General features: G+C 37.4%; 2 protein-coding genes across 4 annotated transcripts in view; one reads left to right on the top strand and one right to left on the bottom strand.

The window, feature by feature from the left end:
- The window catches only part of rbks (ribokinase), a 32,807-nt gene extending 24,768 nt beyond the window's left edge, over nt 1-8,039 (bottom strand). The window contains exons 1-2 of one of the 3 annotated variants that reach the window (XM_088292796.1): nt 7,812-8,039; nt 5,274-5,335 (exon numbers count right to left, since the gene is read on the bottom strand). In XM_088292796.1, the coding sequence (XP_088148922.1) occupies nt 5,274-5,335; nt 7,812-7,877 (128 nt within the window). In that variant the 5' untranslated portion in view covers nt 7,878-8,039. Of the gene's footprint in view, nt 1-5,273; nt 5,336-7,223; nt 7,301-7,811 lie in introns of those variants that run through there. The other 2 variants (XM_088292880.1, XM_088292967.1) reach the window with 2 other exon arrangements.
- The window catches only part of babam2 (BRISC and BRCA1 A complex member 2), a 60,639-nt gene continuing 52,368 nt past the window's right edge, over nt 7,500-15,770 (top strand). Inside the window, exons 1-4 of the mRNA XM_088292669.1 lie at nt 7,500-7,584; nt 8,012-8,164; nt 8,629-8,705; nt 12,977-13,071. Of these exons, the coding sequence (XP_088148795.1) occupies nt 8,031-8,164; nt 8,629-8,705; nt 12,977-13,071 (306 nt within the window). The 5' untranslated portion in view covers nt 7,500-7,584; nt 8,012-8,030. The remainder of the gene's footprint in view (nt 7,585-8,011; nt 8,165-8,628; nt 8,706-12,976; nt 13,072-15,770) is intronic.

The following is a 15,770-nucleotide window of genomic DNA, read 5'->3' as shown; positions in this document are numbered from 1 at the left end:
AAATGCTGCTTTTGCATTGTTGTGTAAAATCGCTCAAATGCCAAACGTGAGAAGAGGACGTGAGGTCAGCAAGGCTGCAATGTGGTGAGAGGGGAATGGAACAAAAGGACGAACAGTTAAACAACCTCACACAAGCGTACAACCTCGTGTGCTCTTTTTTTTTAATCACCTGTGTCACCACTGTGAGAGCTCAGCTGAGAAAACTCTATATGGAAAGAATTTGCTGTCGATGACAAAAGGAGCTCAGGAAGGCTTGCGTGTTTGCGAGAGTGTGTTTGCGCATGTGCGTGTGTGTGTTTGCAAAGTACTCCAGTGTTTCCAGTTTCGCACACCCACACTGGACTTTGGACCATGCTAACCTGAAAAACATGGCGAGAGTTGAGGCGTTTACCTTGATTAATTACAAGATACCATTAACGTGATGGATTAAGCCGCGCTAAAATAAATCCTTTTTTTTTTTTGTAACTCTACAAAGGATATAAAAAGTCTACACACCCCTGTTCAAATGCCACGAGACCAAGATAAACCACTTCAAACCTTTTTCCCACTATTAACATGACTTACAGCCTCTACAAGTCAATTGAAAAATATAGAGAGGGGAATTAAAAATAAAGAATTGTGACAATGTGGTTGCAGAAGTGTGCGCACGCTCAGAACTTCAGTTGTGCATGTGGTCAGAATTGACGAATCAAATTCAAAATCATGTAAAATGGGGGTCAGCACACACACCTCAAAGAATTTGAAGTGCCTTTGATTTACCTTAAATAACACGTTCTAGAAGGAGTTTCTTGGCATTTTTCTTGTGACATTTTACAGCAGAAGTTATGCTTCGCAGGTAGATTCCACGGCATCAGAGGGATTTGATTGGTCAAATGTATCAATTATGTAGCTGATGCTTATATTATTGTTCGGTGGGTTTCTGTGACTACAGAAAATCTGTCATCAAGCTCAGTTTGTGAATGCTAGGTGTGCCGTGATTGTTTGTTACCCGAGCCCTCAAAACATGATGTTATTTTCAGTCGAAGGCAAGTGGCAAAATGTGTTTTTAAATGTGTTAATTGTACATGAAAAATAATGAAGTTATAAAATTCATGTTAGACAAAATATTAACTTTTTAATGCTGAAAATAGCAAAATGAGCAAATTACCTCTTTTTTTTTTTTTTTACTTGATTGAGCACTTGTGTCAGAGAAATGATTGTCAGATTTGGATTTATATGAAGGCTTGAAATACTTTCGTATGCAATACAATAGAAAGTGAGGCACAATGGAGGACTGGTTGGCACATCCGCCTTAAGAGTTCAGAGTTTGTGGGTTCAATTTCGGCCTTCCTGTGTGGACTTTGCGAGTTTTCCTCGTGCAAGTGTAGTGTTTCTCCAGATAGGTTCACTGGAGACTCTAAATTGCACATAGGTGGGATTGTGAGTGTGAATAGTTGTTTTTCTGGCAATCAGTTCAGGGTGTACTGCGCCACTTGCCACAAGTCAGCTGGGATAAATGAGGGTAGATGGGACATCAGATGGATTTGTTGCCATCGCATAGTCAATAAAAAAGTTGTGGTGCAAATGGCTATAATGCCTTGCGCAGACAACTGTTAAAATGTAATATCACACTAATCCTATCAAATGAAGCTGTTTGGGGAGTTCCTTAAAATTTGAGACAGTGCAACAAAACTTTATGATAGATTTAATAGATTTGCTGATTTATTTAATGAATTTAAAATCCTTTCATATTTTTTGTTGTTGACCAACTTCTGCTCCAGACTTCGATATATTAAGGGGAAATAAATATATATACTTTTCAAGTCAATTTGTGATTCTTGTGTGCCCCTAAAATTTCACGTTCGAGGCCACACCGCACCAACTGAATTAAATATAATAGTGTGTCAACGCAAAACAACCGGAATGCAGAAGGCAAGGATGCAAAGAAGAAGAAAAAAAAATGGACAGTTTGAGCCTGATTGTGACACATATTCTTAAATACGTGTTATACTATTTAAAAAAAAACTTTCTTGCTTTGGAATGGCTTTAGAATTTGTTTAATTCAAGTTTTAACAGGTGAAAGCTGTCTCTACACAGTGAGCTTTGGCAGTAGGGGGCGCTGTATGTCTTTTACAATGGGTCAGACTTCTGACTGACTCTGCTCTTTGTACAAAGCAGTGACCATAAACACAACTTTTTACACAAATAACCGTTTGTATTTGAGAGGAACGGCAGCATACATCAAGTGTGCATAGATTTATTTGCGTGTACGTGTATGTCAGTCATTTGCACCGACACACATCATGTGGCTATACACGACAACGGGATTTTTCCACTTCAAAGCCATGCATATCACTTTGAAAGGCTTGAAATATATTCCTGCTAGCCTCTCCTATCCGCTGCTTGACCCCCGTCTATAAACCCCCCTCCCATGCCACACGCACCCACTTTCGCAAAGCAGGCAATTTCCCGTTAGCTTATAATAGTTGTAATTGATAACTCCTGTCCTTGAAAGCAGAATACAAAGCAGACTCTGCGGTTAAATTGTTAATGAAGAAAACAATTAAAGACTTGAAATTAGAGAAGTAGAAGTTGTGACTTCTACCTAAAACACTCCATTTAAAGATTTTTTATCTTTTTTCCCCCTCTCAGATTATGCAAAATAATAGAATTTACAATAATAAGTGTTTAAAAACTCTATTTCTTTGTTGTCTGAATTCCCTAAAGATAACGTTTAATCATATGAGTATCCCGTCATTGCTTCCAAAGTTCATGATAGTTCATGCCGATGACAAACTGTGTTCAAACGATTGGCATGTAACTAACAATTTGTGGGAAAAGATACTGTTTGGCTCGAACAATCCCAGCAGAAGGCTGATGCAACATCAACACTTTAGGGCGTACGGACACAATAATTAGCTACAATCTTTAGATCTTCAAGCCGACATCATCTGTCAAAAACTAGAACAATTATGTGCTCTCTAACCATTAAGACTGTCTGCAACAATAAATCTCATGACAGCAGCTTTGCTATTAACTTCTTCAATAAAGACATAAAAGGAACGGTAAAGAAGTAGCTCTCTGCTGACAATTATTATTAATCTATGGCCCGAAGGTTTTGAAGCAGAAATATGTTATTTATTAACGTTGGAGGCTATTAGGACAAGCTATGAAAATCCAGCAGCATTAACTAAATTTAAACTACTTCCTCATTTTTTGTGGAGACAGTTACAAATAGAAAATACACTCCAGCTAATGTTTTCCGCAAGCTTACAGAACAAGTCAAAAATAAAATTGCTGATGGATTTGTGGTTATAGTTATTAATAAACTATCATTTTTACTGGCTCTAAACACTTTGTGCTTCTGTCACTTAAACAACGTCAGCTTGGACTTTGAATCACACCTGATATTGTACAATCCCAACCTGTAAAACACAATTATCGTTGTATTAAAATGTTAAATATTTATGAACATTTTGTCAAAGAAACAGTAACTATCTATTGTCTGCCAAGGCACGGAAACGTCTTGGGGCACACCTCTAAATTAAATAGAGGGGAACAGAACAAGCGTATAAAAATGATTAGAAGATTGAAATGTACACAGTAAAGCAGGAGCTCTGAAAGGAGGACTTATTGTGACTTATCTTAATGTGAGTGCAATGTTCAAGCGCACATTTATTCATTTTAGACCTAATATTATTGCTTTTTTTTGCCCTAGTGTGAATAAAGTTTAGGATAATACAAGGTTAACTAAAATATAGCCGACAAAGGTTTTACACTTATATTGGCAACATCCCCCTCACAAAGCAAGATCCACAAATGTACGACAAATTGTGTGTGCAACTAATACTTTATGAAGCCAGTTTATTTCTAAAATGCTTTTATTCTATTTTGTATCTAATTAGAATCTCTATCGTCGTTGCACAACATTTGGGTAACGTCCTTTATTGGTGCAAAAGGCAATTACACTCAAAACGAATATGCACTCTAAATAACAGATTAAAAAACATATAAACAATATTTTGATGCCATTGGGCATCTTGCATCTGGAAACGACAATTTTACAGGGAATTAAAAAAAGATGCCATCTTGCTTGAGTTACCAAGCACCACGTTGCTAAAGATGGTATTAAACCCTCACCCCGCACTGCAATATCATCCTTATCTTGTTGAATGGCTAATTTAATTCCCCAAAAATGGTTGATTTATCACGCTGTTGTTGATTAGAATGTTACGGACAGTCTGCACTTGCGCTGGGCCAGTGAAACGAGAACAATGCTTTAAAATTTAACCAATTCGCGTCTTTCCCAAACTCTATTTCATAGGTTCTGCAAGGCTCCAATGGAATCAAGAAGAGGTAGAGTTATGATATTTCCCAGACATTTGAGGTGTCCAAGATGGTTTATAGATTTCCAAGATGTTTTCAACATCTTAGATTGATAAATAATTTCATGGGGAGCATTAATATTGATTTGTGAAAAACTCTGAAATTTAACCACATATAAATAAAGTTGTATTGAATTGTATTGTATTGTATATTTGGACATTCAAGATTTCTGCCCGGAGCAATATGTTGACTATTTTGGTTATTATTATGGTATGGATTTATATTTGCAATACAACGCTATTTTTTCTTTATTAACTCATTCAATCCATGTATACACATTTTCAAAATTGTAGTCCCTGCCTCCCGAAGACGTATTTATACGTCTTAGACTTTTTTTTATTATTTTATTTTATTTTATTTATTATTTTTTTTGCATCATAGCTCCATGTTATTATCTTTGGAACACAAGATTCTGTAGGCCTTTGCAAAATCAGTCAAAATCCAGGGAAAAAAAATGGTGTGATTGAGGTATTTCCTTTCATGAAAACGGCTGGGATTGAATGAGTTAAGAAAGAAACAAATTAATTGTGTTTTTTAAACATATTAATTGCATTTCAATTAATTTCAATGAGGAATTTTCATTTCATTTACAGTACAAACCAATTTAGCTACGAGCTTGGTCACGGAACAAATTAAACTTGGAAATCGAGGTAACACTCTCTTTTCACTTTTGACTTAGTTTACTCTTTGATGAGCTTCGTGCAACAGCCAAATAGAGTAAAAGCACATACAGTTTGGAAATGAAGAAAGAACAACATGTCCTTACAGGGATGTCAATATAACCGGTGCTTCCTGCAGGACTAATATTCATCTGACAACAAATTTAAGGAAGTATATAATGTTGCACTCAGACTCATTCAACTATAGCCAATAATTGTTTGGTAAAGTACAGGGTTGGGTTTACTTACCTGACTAAGTCAGTCATGCAAGAACCAACCACTATCACGTCAAAGACCTCTTCAGTCATGACCTGATAAGACACACTTGCGTTATTCTGGCCATAACTACTTCAAGCAAATCAAATGTTTCAATTTTTTAATAACAAAATAATGTATTATCAATACCACATTTGTTTTCTTTCTATTGGACCTCTGGGGGATATTTCAGGTAAAATGAGCAAACTAGTGTTTTAACAGCCTCCAAACTTAAAGTGCTTGATAGTTTATTTCCTATATTAGCATGCACATGGACAAGACACAGATTAAGGTAAAAAATAGAACCTTCATCATTGGCTGAGTTGGACAGGATCCAGTCATACTGGAGGTGTGTGTGCGCGAGTGTGTGGAAGTGGGTGCGCGTGAGTATGCGTACATGTGTGCGGGACAGAGGGTGGGGGGGGGCTGGCGGCTTCAATACTAGACGACGTGAACACACCACAGCCAAGAAAAGTCTTTAATTAATTCAATCCTCAGCTTGTATCAGAGCTAATGCTAGTATGTTAATCTCTTCAAATCTCTTCCTCGGCAGTGGAGGACTTGGAAAGCCTGGCCGCTGGCTGTAGGATGCTTTACTTCTCTCTCTTTCCACATTTCACAACACATTGTCTGTCTTCCGCATGCAAGCAAAGTAAAGCAGCCAGTGATTCTACTGCAGAATATCCTCATATTCATTGTTCAGCCATTTAAAAAAGGAATTATTTGCTGAATTATGGACTGATCTCTCAAAGCTGACCAGCGTCATCTGAAATGCATAAGGTTTCACTCATCCGCAGGCAAAACTGCATCTCTGCCAAATGAATAAATTAAAACAATACAACCATTTTAGGAATAGTCTTTGAATCCCCAAGGATTTTGTAGATTACTTGAGTAGCAAACTAGGTTAAAAACATTTACATTAATCAAGAATGAAAATCAAAACAATGCAGTCCTTGACAGTTTTTGCCCACATCTTATTTGGCATTAGAATAATATTACATTTCTTCTAATTTATTAATATTTTATTTTCTTTTCTAATTTCAGACCAGCAGATCCTGGTTCAAAACTCCCTGTTGACCAAAATATAGAAGATCAGAGATACAAACTGATCACCGTTTTGACCCATTTATATTATGAATCTCATGTGTAGGCTTGGTTTTGGGTGCAATATATATGCACATAAAAGGCTATTCATTGAATTTCCTGAAGGGAATAGCAAAAAAAATATGGATGGCAATATTATAACAAATTCACTAGTCACCAGTGGAATTCTAAATATATTCGGAAATGTGTTTTGAAGAAGATTTCAGAAAGAACATGTATAAAATGTAAACCAGACCAGACGCAGAAACAATATAAATGTTTTTTACATTTTTTTGTGTTAAACATTAACTTGAAATGTTATGCTTTGCAGTGTTGCGTGATACATGGAAGCAATTTTAACAAGTTATTATCATTCCGTATTATTAAGAATGACTTCATTAATAAACCCTTAAATTATATATGCTTCGAGAGCTGCACTGTGAAGCTTTTTTTGTACGACAGACAATGAAACTAGTCTGTCTGGGAAGTAAAGTGACAAAATCTTAATTTGGGTTAATGAATATTGCCCTTAAATTAAATTTTCATAACTACATGTTCACTTATTTGTGATATTAAAATTGTCAGATATCGTGATTTTAACGTCGTTCACTTAAAGGACCTGCTCATCATTGTAAAGTTCATTGTCTAATTTATATGGATATGTTACCGGAGAAATAAATCATGAACGTTCCAATTAAGTGGACCACAATCCATAATTTATACATGGAAAACTCGTACCATGCTTTATCCAACGTTAGTGCCAGTAGTCATGTTTCAACTTTAGACATATACCTACATACTGTGTACGTAAAACAATGACAAAAAATGGTTTAATCAGCCAACACAAGTAAGCATGTTTACCTTTTCGGTTTTCAAAAAGAAGCAGGGCGAAGTACATCGCTCGGTCAGGGCTATTGACAGCTACTTTCAGAAAACTAATGCCTGAGTGATATTATTTTATATCTAACAAGCTCAGAAATTTTAATGAATGTATATACCTCTTTGAAACGCTTAATACAGCTAATTTCGACGATTAAATTCGTATATGATTGTATACATGTTTATACACGAATTATAGTGTATTATTTTTTAACCAGGCATTATGATCGACCACTAAACCAGGTCCTTTAAAAGGACCTAAACAACATGTACCCGGAAGTAATGGAGTCTGAAGTAGATGCTCAAATCGAAGTTTAAGTTATTTAATTCCCAGCCTTCACAGGTATTAAAATTTACACTCCATCATATTTAAATTAACATCGATTAATTTATTTTATATATTGGCAAATGTAATCGTTGATTGGTTCATGATTTAAAATACCGTTTGCTGAATAATCCCTGAAAGCCATCCGACAAGATAATCGCTTGTATCTTAAACTATCTAAATATCTTAATGGTCTATGTTAAACCCTGCACGTACTTGTTTGCTCTCAGATAGAGCGTTCATACCTTGACATTTGAGGCAGTGAGTGTCTTGGTCCTATCACGGTCACACAAGTTACATCTGTGGCACATATAAATGAATAGACGTGGTCATGTTGCTATCACAAATTTTGCCTAGAATTGCTCGTGCATTTAGACAATTTGCACTGCACGTCAAGCCAGACCAAACACGCCCTTTATTATCATTATTTTTTGCTTGTTTTCAGATTCATCAGGGGGGATAAAATGAACATGTCCCCAGAGGTTGCCCTGCACAGGATTGCGCCGGAGTTGCGACCCTTGTTGTGCAGTGTAGTGCGGAATGGCCGAGTGGGACTGGACTCCACAAATTGCCTCCGGGTCACAGACCTCAAAACGGGGTGAGGTTTCAAGTCTTGCACATAGGTCTGATTAAAATGATAATTCAGGTTAGAATGCTCTCTGAAGCGCATATCAATGTGTGTATTATTTCCATTTTCATGATCTCGCTTTGCTTTTTTTTTTCTTTTGAGTAAAATTATGCAGTCATTCTTCTGGAGTTTAGGTCCATATTCACACGAAGCCTTGTGGAATTGCTGCTGACATGCTTACATCCCATTCGACCACTTGTAAACTGGCGTATGAGGAACTCTAGCCTTAGATATTTTGAGTTTTGTGACTAAGAAGGTGGGATGAAAATATGGTTTCAAATTCCGATCCTGCAATCAGACTATTGCCTCGGAAATTTTGACTTATCAATCACATCTACATTAGACTCTGTCCCATTTTTGACAAAAGTGTTCAGACTGTCATTTGTTTACAATTGCTCACTTTCCTTTAATGTTTTTAATTCTTTCATTTTCAGATGTACATCTTTGACCCAAGGGCCTTGCTGTGATCGTTTCAAACTTCACATCCCCTATGCCGGAGAAACCCTCAAATGTATGTGAGAAAACTGACCATACCTCTGGTCTGAGTTTATTGACTTCATTGTGTCATGCACGACAGTTCGTACCTAAATGTTCGGTCATATCATCAACATTGTATCGGTACATCTTTTGGCATTGGACTAATTAGATCGTTAACGTTTTCACTACATGACACAATCAGTATTGGTATTTCAGTTGTTCGCCACAAATATGTATTTTATGTCTGAGAGCAATTGCACATGCATTTATGACTTTGTACATGGTCAAGAGAAAATAGCCTTAATAATACATAACAGACTATATTTATTATTAACTTTTTTAAGGTGTTTGATTTTGTTGGCCTGTCAAATGGAAAATGTTAAAGGACGCAAGGGGGAGAAGATATTTAGCAATGTCTGGGTTAAGATTACTGTTAATAGCAATGTGACAAATCCATTTTACTGCCAACACCGCTCCTCTCGAAAATAATGTTCTATTTGGGTTATTAAGAGGAGTTTTTAGGGCAAGGCAAGGCACCATTTCAAATGTCACGGTAATTTTGATGCATTGACTTGAGAAATCGTTTGGAATCCCCCATCCCAGGTACGCTGCCTGAGGTCTTGTTAGGTGTGACAGTGATTTCTGTCTGCATCATTAGAAGTATTAGAAGTATTTCTTCCCTGGTTTCTGTCACATAGGAAATTGTACAATCTCGAGGTAAAGTTTGTAATTTGTCCAGAAAGATGCCGTTTAGTTAGCATCAGAACCCGCATATTTTGTGGTTCAGCATTCGCAGATGCACCTAATTGCAGTACATGTTTTTTGTTGTTGTTTGTTTGTTTACCCATTCTCCCAATAAGTCATGTTTATTTTTTTCGGACTTTTCTTTTTCCTTTCAATTAGAATGAGATATTCTATTCCATGAGTTCTTTGATTTTTGCTTTTCATTGTCTAGCCTGGTTCCTATGCCCCATGAATAGCAGGGGTCCACAGTAATTCATTGAAGTGTAGCTCTTGAATCCCAAACACTACATTTTCTGTCTAATTTTCCACACTCCAAACTTCCCAGTTAACAGTCAAGTAATTAATGGTATTGGAACAGTGAGGCCAATGATATCAAGCATCTTATTTGAGATCAGCATTTCACCTTTTATTACCGGGTATTTATCTGGATAAAATTTATAACTAAAGCATACTTGCCATCGTGGTCTGGTCGCTTCCCGTATACGTATTTTCGCAGTTTAATCTCAAACTCAGAACTCTTGTGAAGTCCTCAATGTTGAACAGTAAAATAATTGGTCTTGTTGTTTGGTTACTGATCAAGGAGACCGCATTTTCCGAACATTTTTAATTAAATGAGAGAAGGAATTAATAAATTACGTTTCAATAGTTGCAATGCAAATAATTCAATGTTTTTGATCATTTGCTCTGTCTGAACTTCTTCCCTGCTCACTCACTGCACTTTGATGGTAATGTGATTAAAATAAGTGTTGGGAGTAATAAGGAAATGAACAGTATTTTACTCTACAATACTACTTTAAATATCAAGTGCCTTATTAATATTATGACAGAGATTTGCCATCTAATCTCTTTTTACACTGTCATTGTGGTTTTGTAATATGCCTTTAATTATTGAAGACTTTTAGGCTTCAACTTGCAAGTAAACAAAAATAGGCCACTGGCATTCCTCCGTGGCACGTGAAAATCTCTGCAGCTGTTATACTTTCCTGTGCTTTGGCCTCAGGATGAATGTTTGTTTAATCAAGGATGCAGGACTGCAGGTTGGTGTCTGCCAGTTTATGGACCGTCCCACTTCTAGCGTGCCAAAGCTTGGTACGCTCTGCACAGATCTAAGCATCATTAATTCAAACCCAGCCAACCTCCTCGCCACCACTTTGCCCTGTACAACTAAACAACAATTTGTGGCGTTTCTTCTCATGCATAGTAAGACCTTGTGACCTGCCTTGGCATCCTGTTGACAGTGTCTGGGTAGTAGTCTGGTGTGGATGGCTCAGTTGCTTCGTCCAACGTACCTCTCCTTTCAGCCACAGTCAGCTGGGATAAGGGGTTCGGAAAATGTATGGAAGGATAGTGTACTACATGGCAGCTATTGCATAACCTGCATAGCTTGCAGCTTGGACAACCTCTTTTACACCTGGGTCCATTCCAGGATATACTGCGGTTAATAAGTCCACACAGGTTTTGTGATATAAAAAAAACAAAACAAAATCAGACCAAGATCAACCATTCAAAACGTATCCCACCATCAGTGTGACCTATTCACAAGTATACACATCATCTTATAATTGCGGATGTGGCCATGTTAAGACGAAACAAATCACATTCAAATATCTTTAACGTAAGTCAGCACACACCAGCCATCTTAAAGTGCCCTTGAGTAACCCCAATTCAAGTTTAGAAGTTCTACTTGGGTTTTACTGACATTTTAGTCGCGACATATTACTGCTAAAGCTATGCTGTCCAGAGATCTTCCATAGCGTAATGGAATGCCATTTTCTTAAGGTATCAGTCGGGAGAAGAGTACTAAACAATTTACAAGATATTACTATATGCAATGGAACTAAGTCAAGAAGGTTATTAAATGGAGAAAATATGGCACAGCACTGACATTACCAAAGGCTGAACTTCCCCCCAAAATTGATGAAAACATGAGGAGATAACTGCTCAGGGAGGCTGGCGAGCGACTGACAGTAACGCTGAAGACATGCACAAATTTCTGGAAAGTACTTGCTTTTGAGTAACGCGTGACAACTATATCCCATCTGCTTCATATTTTACGTCTGGGTTGTGGTGGTTGTGGTAGCTAAATGGAAGAATTAGAGAAGTCAACCCAAAAATATTCTTTGCAATAAAATGTTCTACGCACCTTCCCTAATCTGAACTTGACATTTTGATTAATATTGCATTAGTGTAATATGATTCACGCAGTAATATCCACCTGTTTTTAGCCATCTCAGGGGGCGGCCATTTTGACACTTCTGTCGACTGAAAGTGACATCACAGTTGCACAGGGCTCACCTAACGACCAATCACGGCTCACTTGTTTTCTGAAGCCGACCAATCACGGCTCACCTGTTTTCTGAAGCCGAACCATGATTGGTTGTTAGCTGAGGCCTTAGCAACTGTGATGTCATTTTCAGTCGACAGAAGTGACAAAATGGCCGTCCCCTGAGATGACTCAAAAGGGGTGAATTTTGCTGCTTAACTAAAGTCCCGCAAAGACAATATTAATCAGAATGCCATGTTTTGACTAGTGGGCCTCCATAGAACATATTCTTGTTTTTTGGAGTGGAGGGAGTTACGAACAGTTCCAAATACCACTCGGTGTTAGCATAACACATACAGGCTTCTGCTAGAAAGAAGCTTAAGCCTACTAGAACAGCTGGAATTTATTTGGGGTTAATAGAGGCACTTTAAATAGTGGCAGGTATACTATTGGCCAGTTCAACTTGTACAGGTTATAGGTCACATTCATGTTAAAAAATAAAATTACACCATCCCCTAAATAAGCTGGCAATCATGCGGGTGTGTCGACTTCTCATTTCCACTGCATTCCGGTCTGACTTCCAGTACCTTACAACACATCCTCTCGTGTGTTTGAGTCCTTTCCACTGGATATTTGCATCTATACATTTAAATGTCTCTTCCTGCTGTCACCAGAGTGACCAAAAAAGCAGAAGTGACCACGCTTGTAGCACATAAATAGAATTGAGCAACATTTGAGAACATTGTGATCCCACATTACCAAAACGTTATGTGATCATAATACAATTTTCTGAGCAGACACCATCATGCCATCTGGCAAATTGAATAAACATTTTTACTACGTGAATCTGATACTTGGATACCTGGTTCACATAATTTGTCCAGGTTTACAATTATATACCACTTAGCCTAAAAATACAATTTCAACGTACTTCTAAAGACTTTATATGATTTTAAGTAAGTGTATTTTATTTAAAAAGAAGATTAAAGCCATGTCAACCACCTTTTTTAGGGAGCATTTTCTCTTTCTCATTTGATTACCTATTGACTTCCCAAAGTATATTACAATATAATCTCTTTGAATAAATCCAGATATATAATATATATTTTTTTATTATTGTAGCATCTAGGAGATTGGTTACAGGCATGAAATAACCGAAATAAACTCGAATTCTGTCGTTACATTCTTCTGAATCCCACATGATCTGTTTTCAAAGTCAAAGGGCATTTTACAGAGCAACAAAAGATTTAGACTCAGTGCATCATTAAGATGATCTGTTTTCATTTGTTTTCCTCCAGGGGATATTATATTTAATGCCCACTATCCGGAACTGCCCCCAGATTTTATTTTTGGAGAAGATGCAGAGTTTCTACCAGAACCCTCAGAATTACCGGTGAGTATCCACGCTTAGTTAATCATACAAGCGAGACATATGTTATTGCAATTATTTGAATTCTTATTAAATCTAGTATATCCTTGCTATGTCATGGTGCCCTGATGAATCAGGCCTGGACAAAAATGATGGTACCAAAACTTAATATTTTGTTGTTCAATCTTTTCATGCAATCACTGTAATCAAACGATGTGTAAAACTTGAAATGAGAGAGACTTCACCCCTCAGAAGGAATTTTGTCCCACTCTTCATAAGCAAACTGCTCCAGGGTGCTTTCTCCAGACAGTATGTTTCAGCTCTTTCAACAGATGTTCAATACAATTTAGATCAATGCTCTGATCTGAAGACCACTTCAGAATAGTCCCGTGTTTGACTCTGACCCATTCTGTGGTGTTTTTAGCTGTGTTTTGGGTCATTATCCTTTTGCAAGACCCGCAACCTGCGACTGCAACCAAGCTTTCTGACAATGGACAGCACTAAAATACCTTGATAGTCTTAAGATTACATTGTACCCTGCACAGATTCCATACACCCTGTGCCAGATGTAGCAAAGCAACCCCAGAACATAAAACAGCCTCCTCAATGTTTCACTGGAGGGACAGTGTTCCTTTCTTGGTACACTTCATTTTTGCGTCAACAGTGGTGTTTTCCTTGTTTGTCTCCCATGAAGTCAACTTTGGCTCAAACACCGTCAGATGGTGTGATCTGACATTGATGGACCTTGACCTTGGAGTTTACCCTTGAAATCTTCGAATGTTGTTCTGGGCTCTTTTTTGACCTTTTGAATTTTCCGTCTCATCGATTTGTCCTCAACTTTCCTCCTGTGGCCACTTCCAAGGAGGTTGGCCACATATTGTGTAACCGAACAGCACAGTGACAAATTGTCACCGTTGCAAATTAGAGGACATGCCTTGGTTGAACATGTCCCTCTGATTAAATTATTTTCAATCGTTTCAAGGGGTACTATCATATCGGTTCAGGCCCTTTTCATGAGTTTGTTTTGCTTTTAAATAATTCAGTTGAACCACAATTCCTAAGTAATGTTCATGAACATTTTATATATTGTTTCTTTTGTGAGAGTCAAGTAATTTCTGTGAACCGGCATTTTTGTTCACATTGGGACGTTGTGTAAAATGTAATAAAAACACAGTATGAGGATTTGTAAATCCTGTTCCACCTACATTTAATTGAATACACTACAAGGATAACATAGTTCACGTTCGAACAGATTAACATTATTTATTTTTACAAATATCCACTCAGTTTGAATTTGATGTCTGCAACATTCTTCTACAAAAGCTGGGACTGGGACATATTTACCTCAGAGGTACCTTTCCGTACAACTCTTATTAAACGTTTAGGAACTGATGACAGTCATTGTTGACGCTTTGTTGGTAGAATTGTTTTTCTTCCGTTGATGTTTAATGTACAACTTCAGTTGCTCTGGAGTCCAGGGTCTCTGGTGTCGTATTTTGAACTTCATAATGCAGCACACATTTTCAATATGAGACAGGTCTGAACTGGTGGCAGGCCAGTCTAGTGTGTGCACTCTTTTACTATGAAGCCATGTTGTTGTGACACGTGTAGAATGTGGCTTGGCATTGTCTTACTGAATTAAACAGGGACATCCCGGAAATAAGACATGGCACCATATGTTGTTACCAAACCTGTTTTTACCTTTGAGTATTAATGGCGCTTTCAGTCATACCAAGGGCATTCTCACCATCCCGCGGTTGGGTCTGCTTGATGATTTATTTATTGATTTTTCTCTCGAGCATTTTATCAGAGGGTTTTTCTATTGATATCGATCCCATGTTAATCGTGATGCATATTGATATTTAAATATCACCCAGCTTTACATCATGTTCTTGTGATGTATTTTAGTGCGCATTGTTGTTTTTTATCATTAGTACACGAATTGAAAAAGCGCTTAAACGGACAGTTTGCAAACCCATCATCTGTGTCTGACCAAAACAAAGTGTTGTAAAGTGTGAAATTATTATATTGTTATTTATTATTTTGTTATTTCACATAAATTGTTTTCCATTGCATTAGAACGGTTTGACTTTGGTATTTTAAAACAAGGCTATACAGCGATCATTCCTATTTTTGTTGAAGCTTAGCATAAAGCAGCTAAATTCCCCTGCTTGTGTCAGTGTCTGGAAGAGAAGAGGGGAGTATTGCTCACTGTCTCATAAATCCAGCTGTGCACATAAGGGGAAGTACCTCTGCTGAGCCAGTGCTTGGCAGCTCTTTGTGTGTTTATTTTCTCACATACAGTATATTCTGCAGTTTTTCCTCTTCATATGTTTGTAATTTTGCTGCCAGAGCTCTTGTCTGCCGCAACTCTTTTCCCTGTTCCCCACCTTACAAACATTTAAGATTCTGGTTTTATTAATCCTAGAATTGGGATGGGAAACTGACAGCACCCAGGAACCACACTTTATGTGGCCCGTTGATCATTAATAAAAAAAAAAGTTTGGATTTATTTTTTACAAACCCAAATTTTAGGGAAGAATACGCTGATAAACATTCACTATATATTTCAATAATAATACATCAGTTTTATATCGCACTTTCTTGGACACTCAAAGACACTTCATAGTGGATACATTATTCATACACTCACCATATCACGCTGTGGTGGTGGTAAACTACATTTTGTAATCACAGCTCCCCTGGGGGAGGTTGACGGAAGC

This window comes from Idiotropiscis lumnitzeri, chromosome 1 (genome assembly GCF_059441095.1).
Source record: "Idiotropiscis lumnitzeri isolate Australia: NSW breed Sydney's pygmy pipehorse chromosome 1, RoL_Ilum_1.0, whole genome shotgun sequence".
Classification (NCBI taxonomy): Eukaryota; Metazoa; Chordata; class Actinopteri; order Syngnathiformes; family Syngnathidae; genus Idiotropiscis; species Idiotropiscis lumnitzeri.
This window is presented reverse-complemented; position numbering and strand designations above follow the sequence as displayed.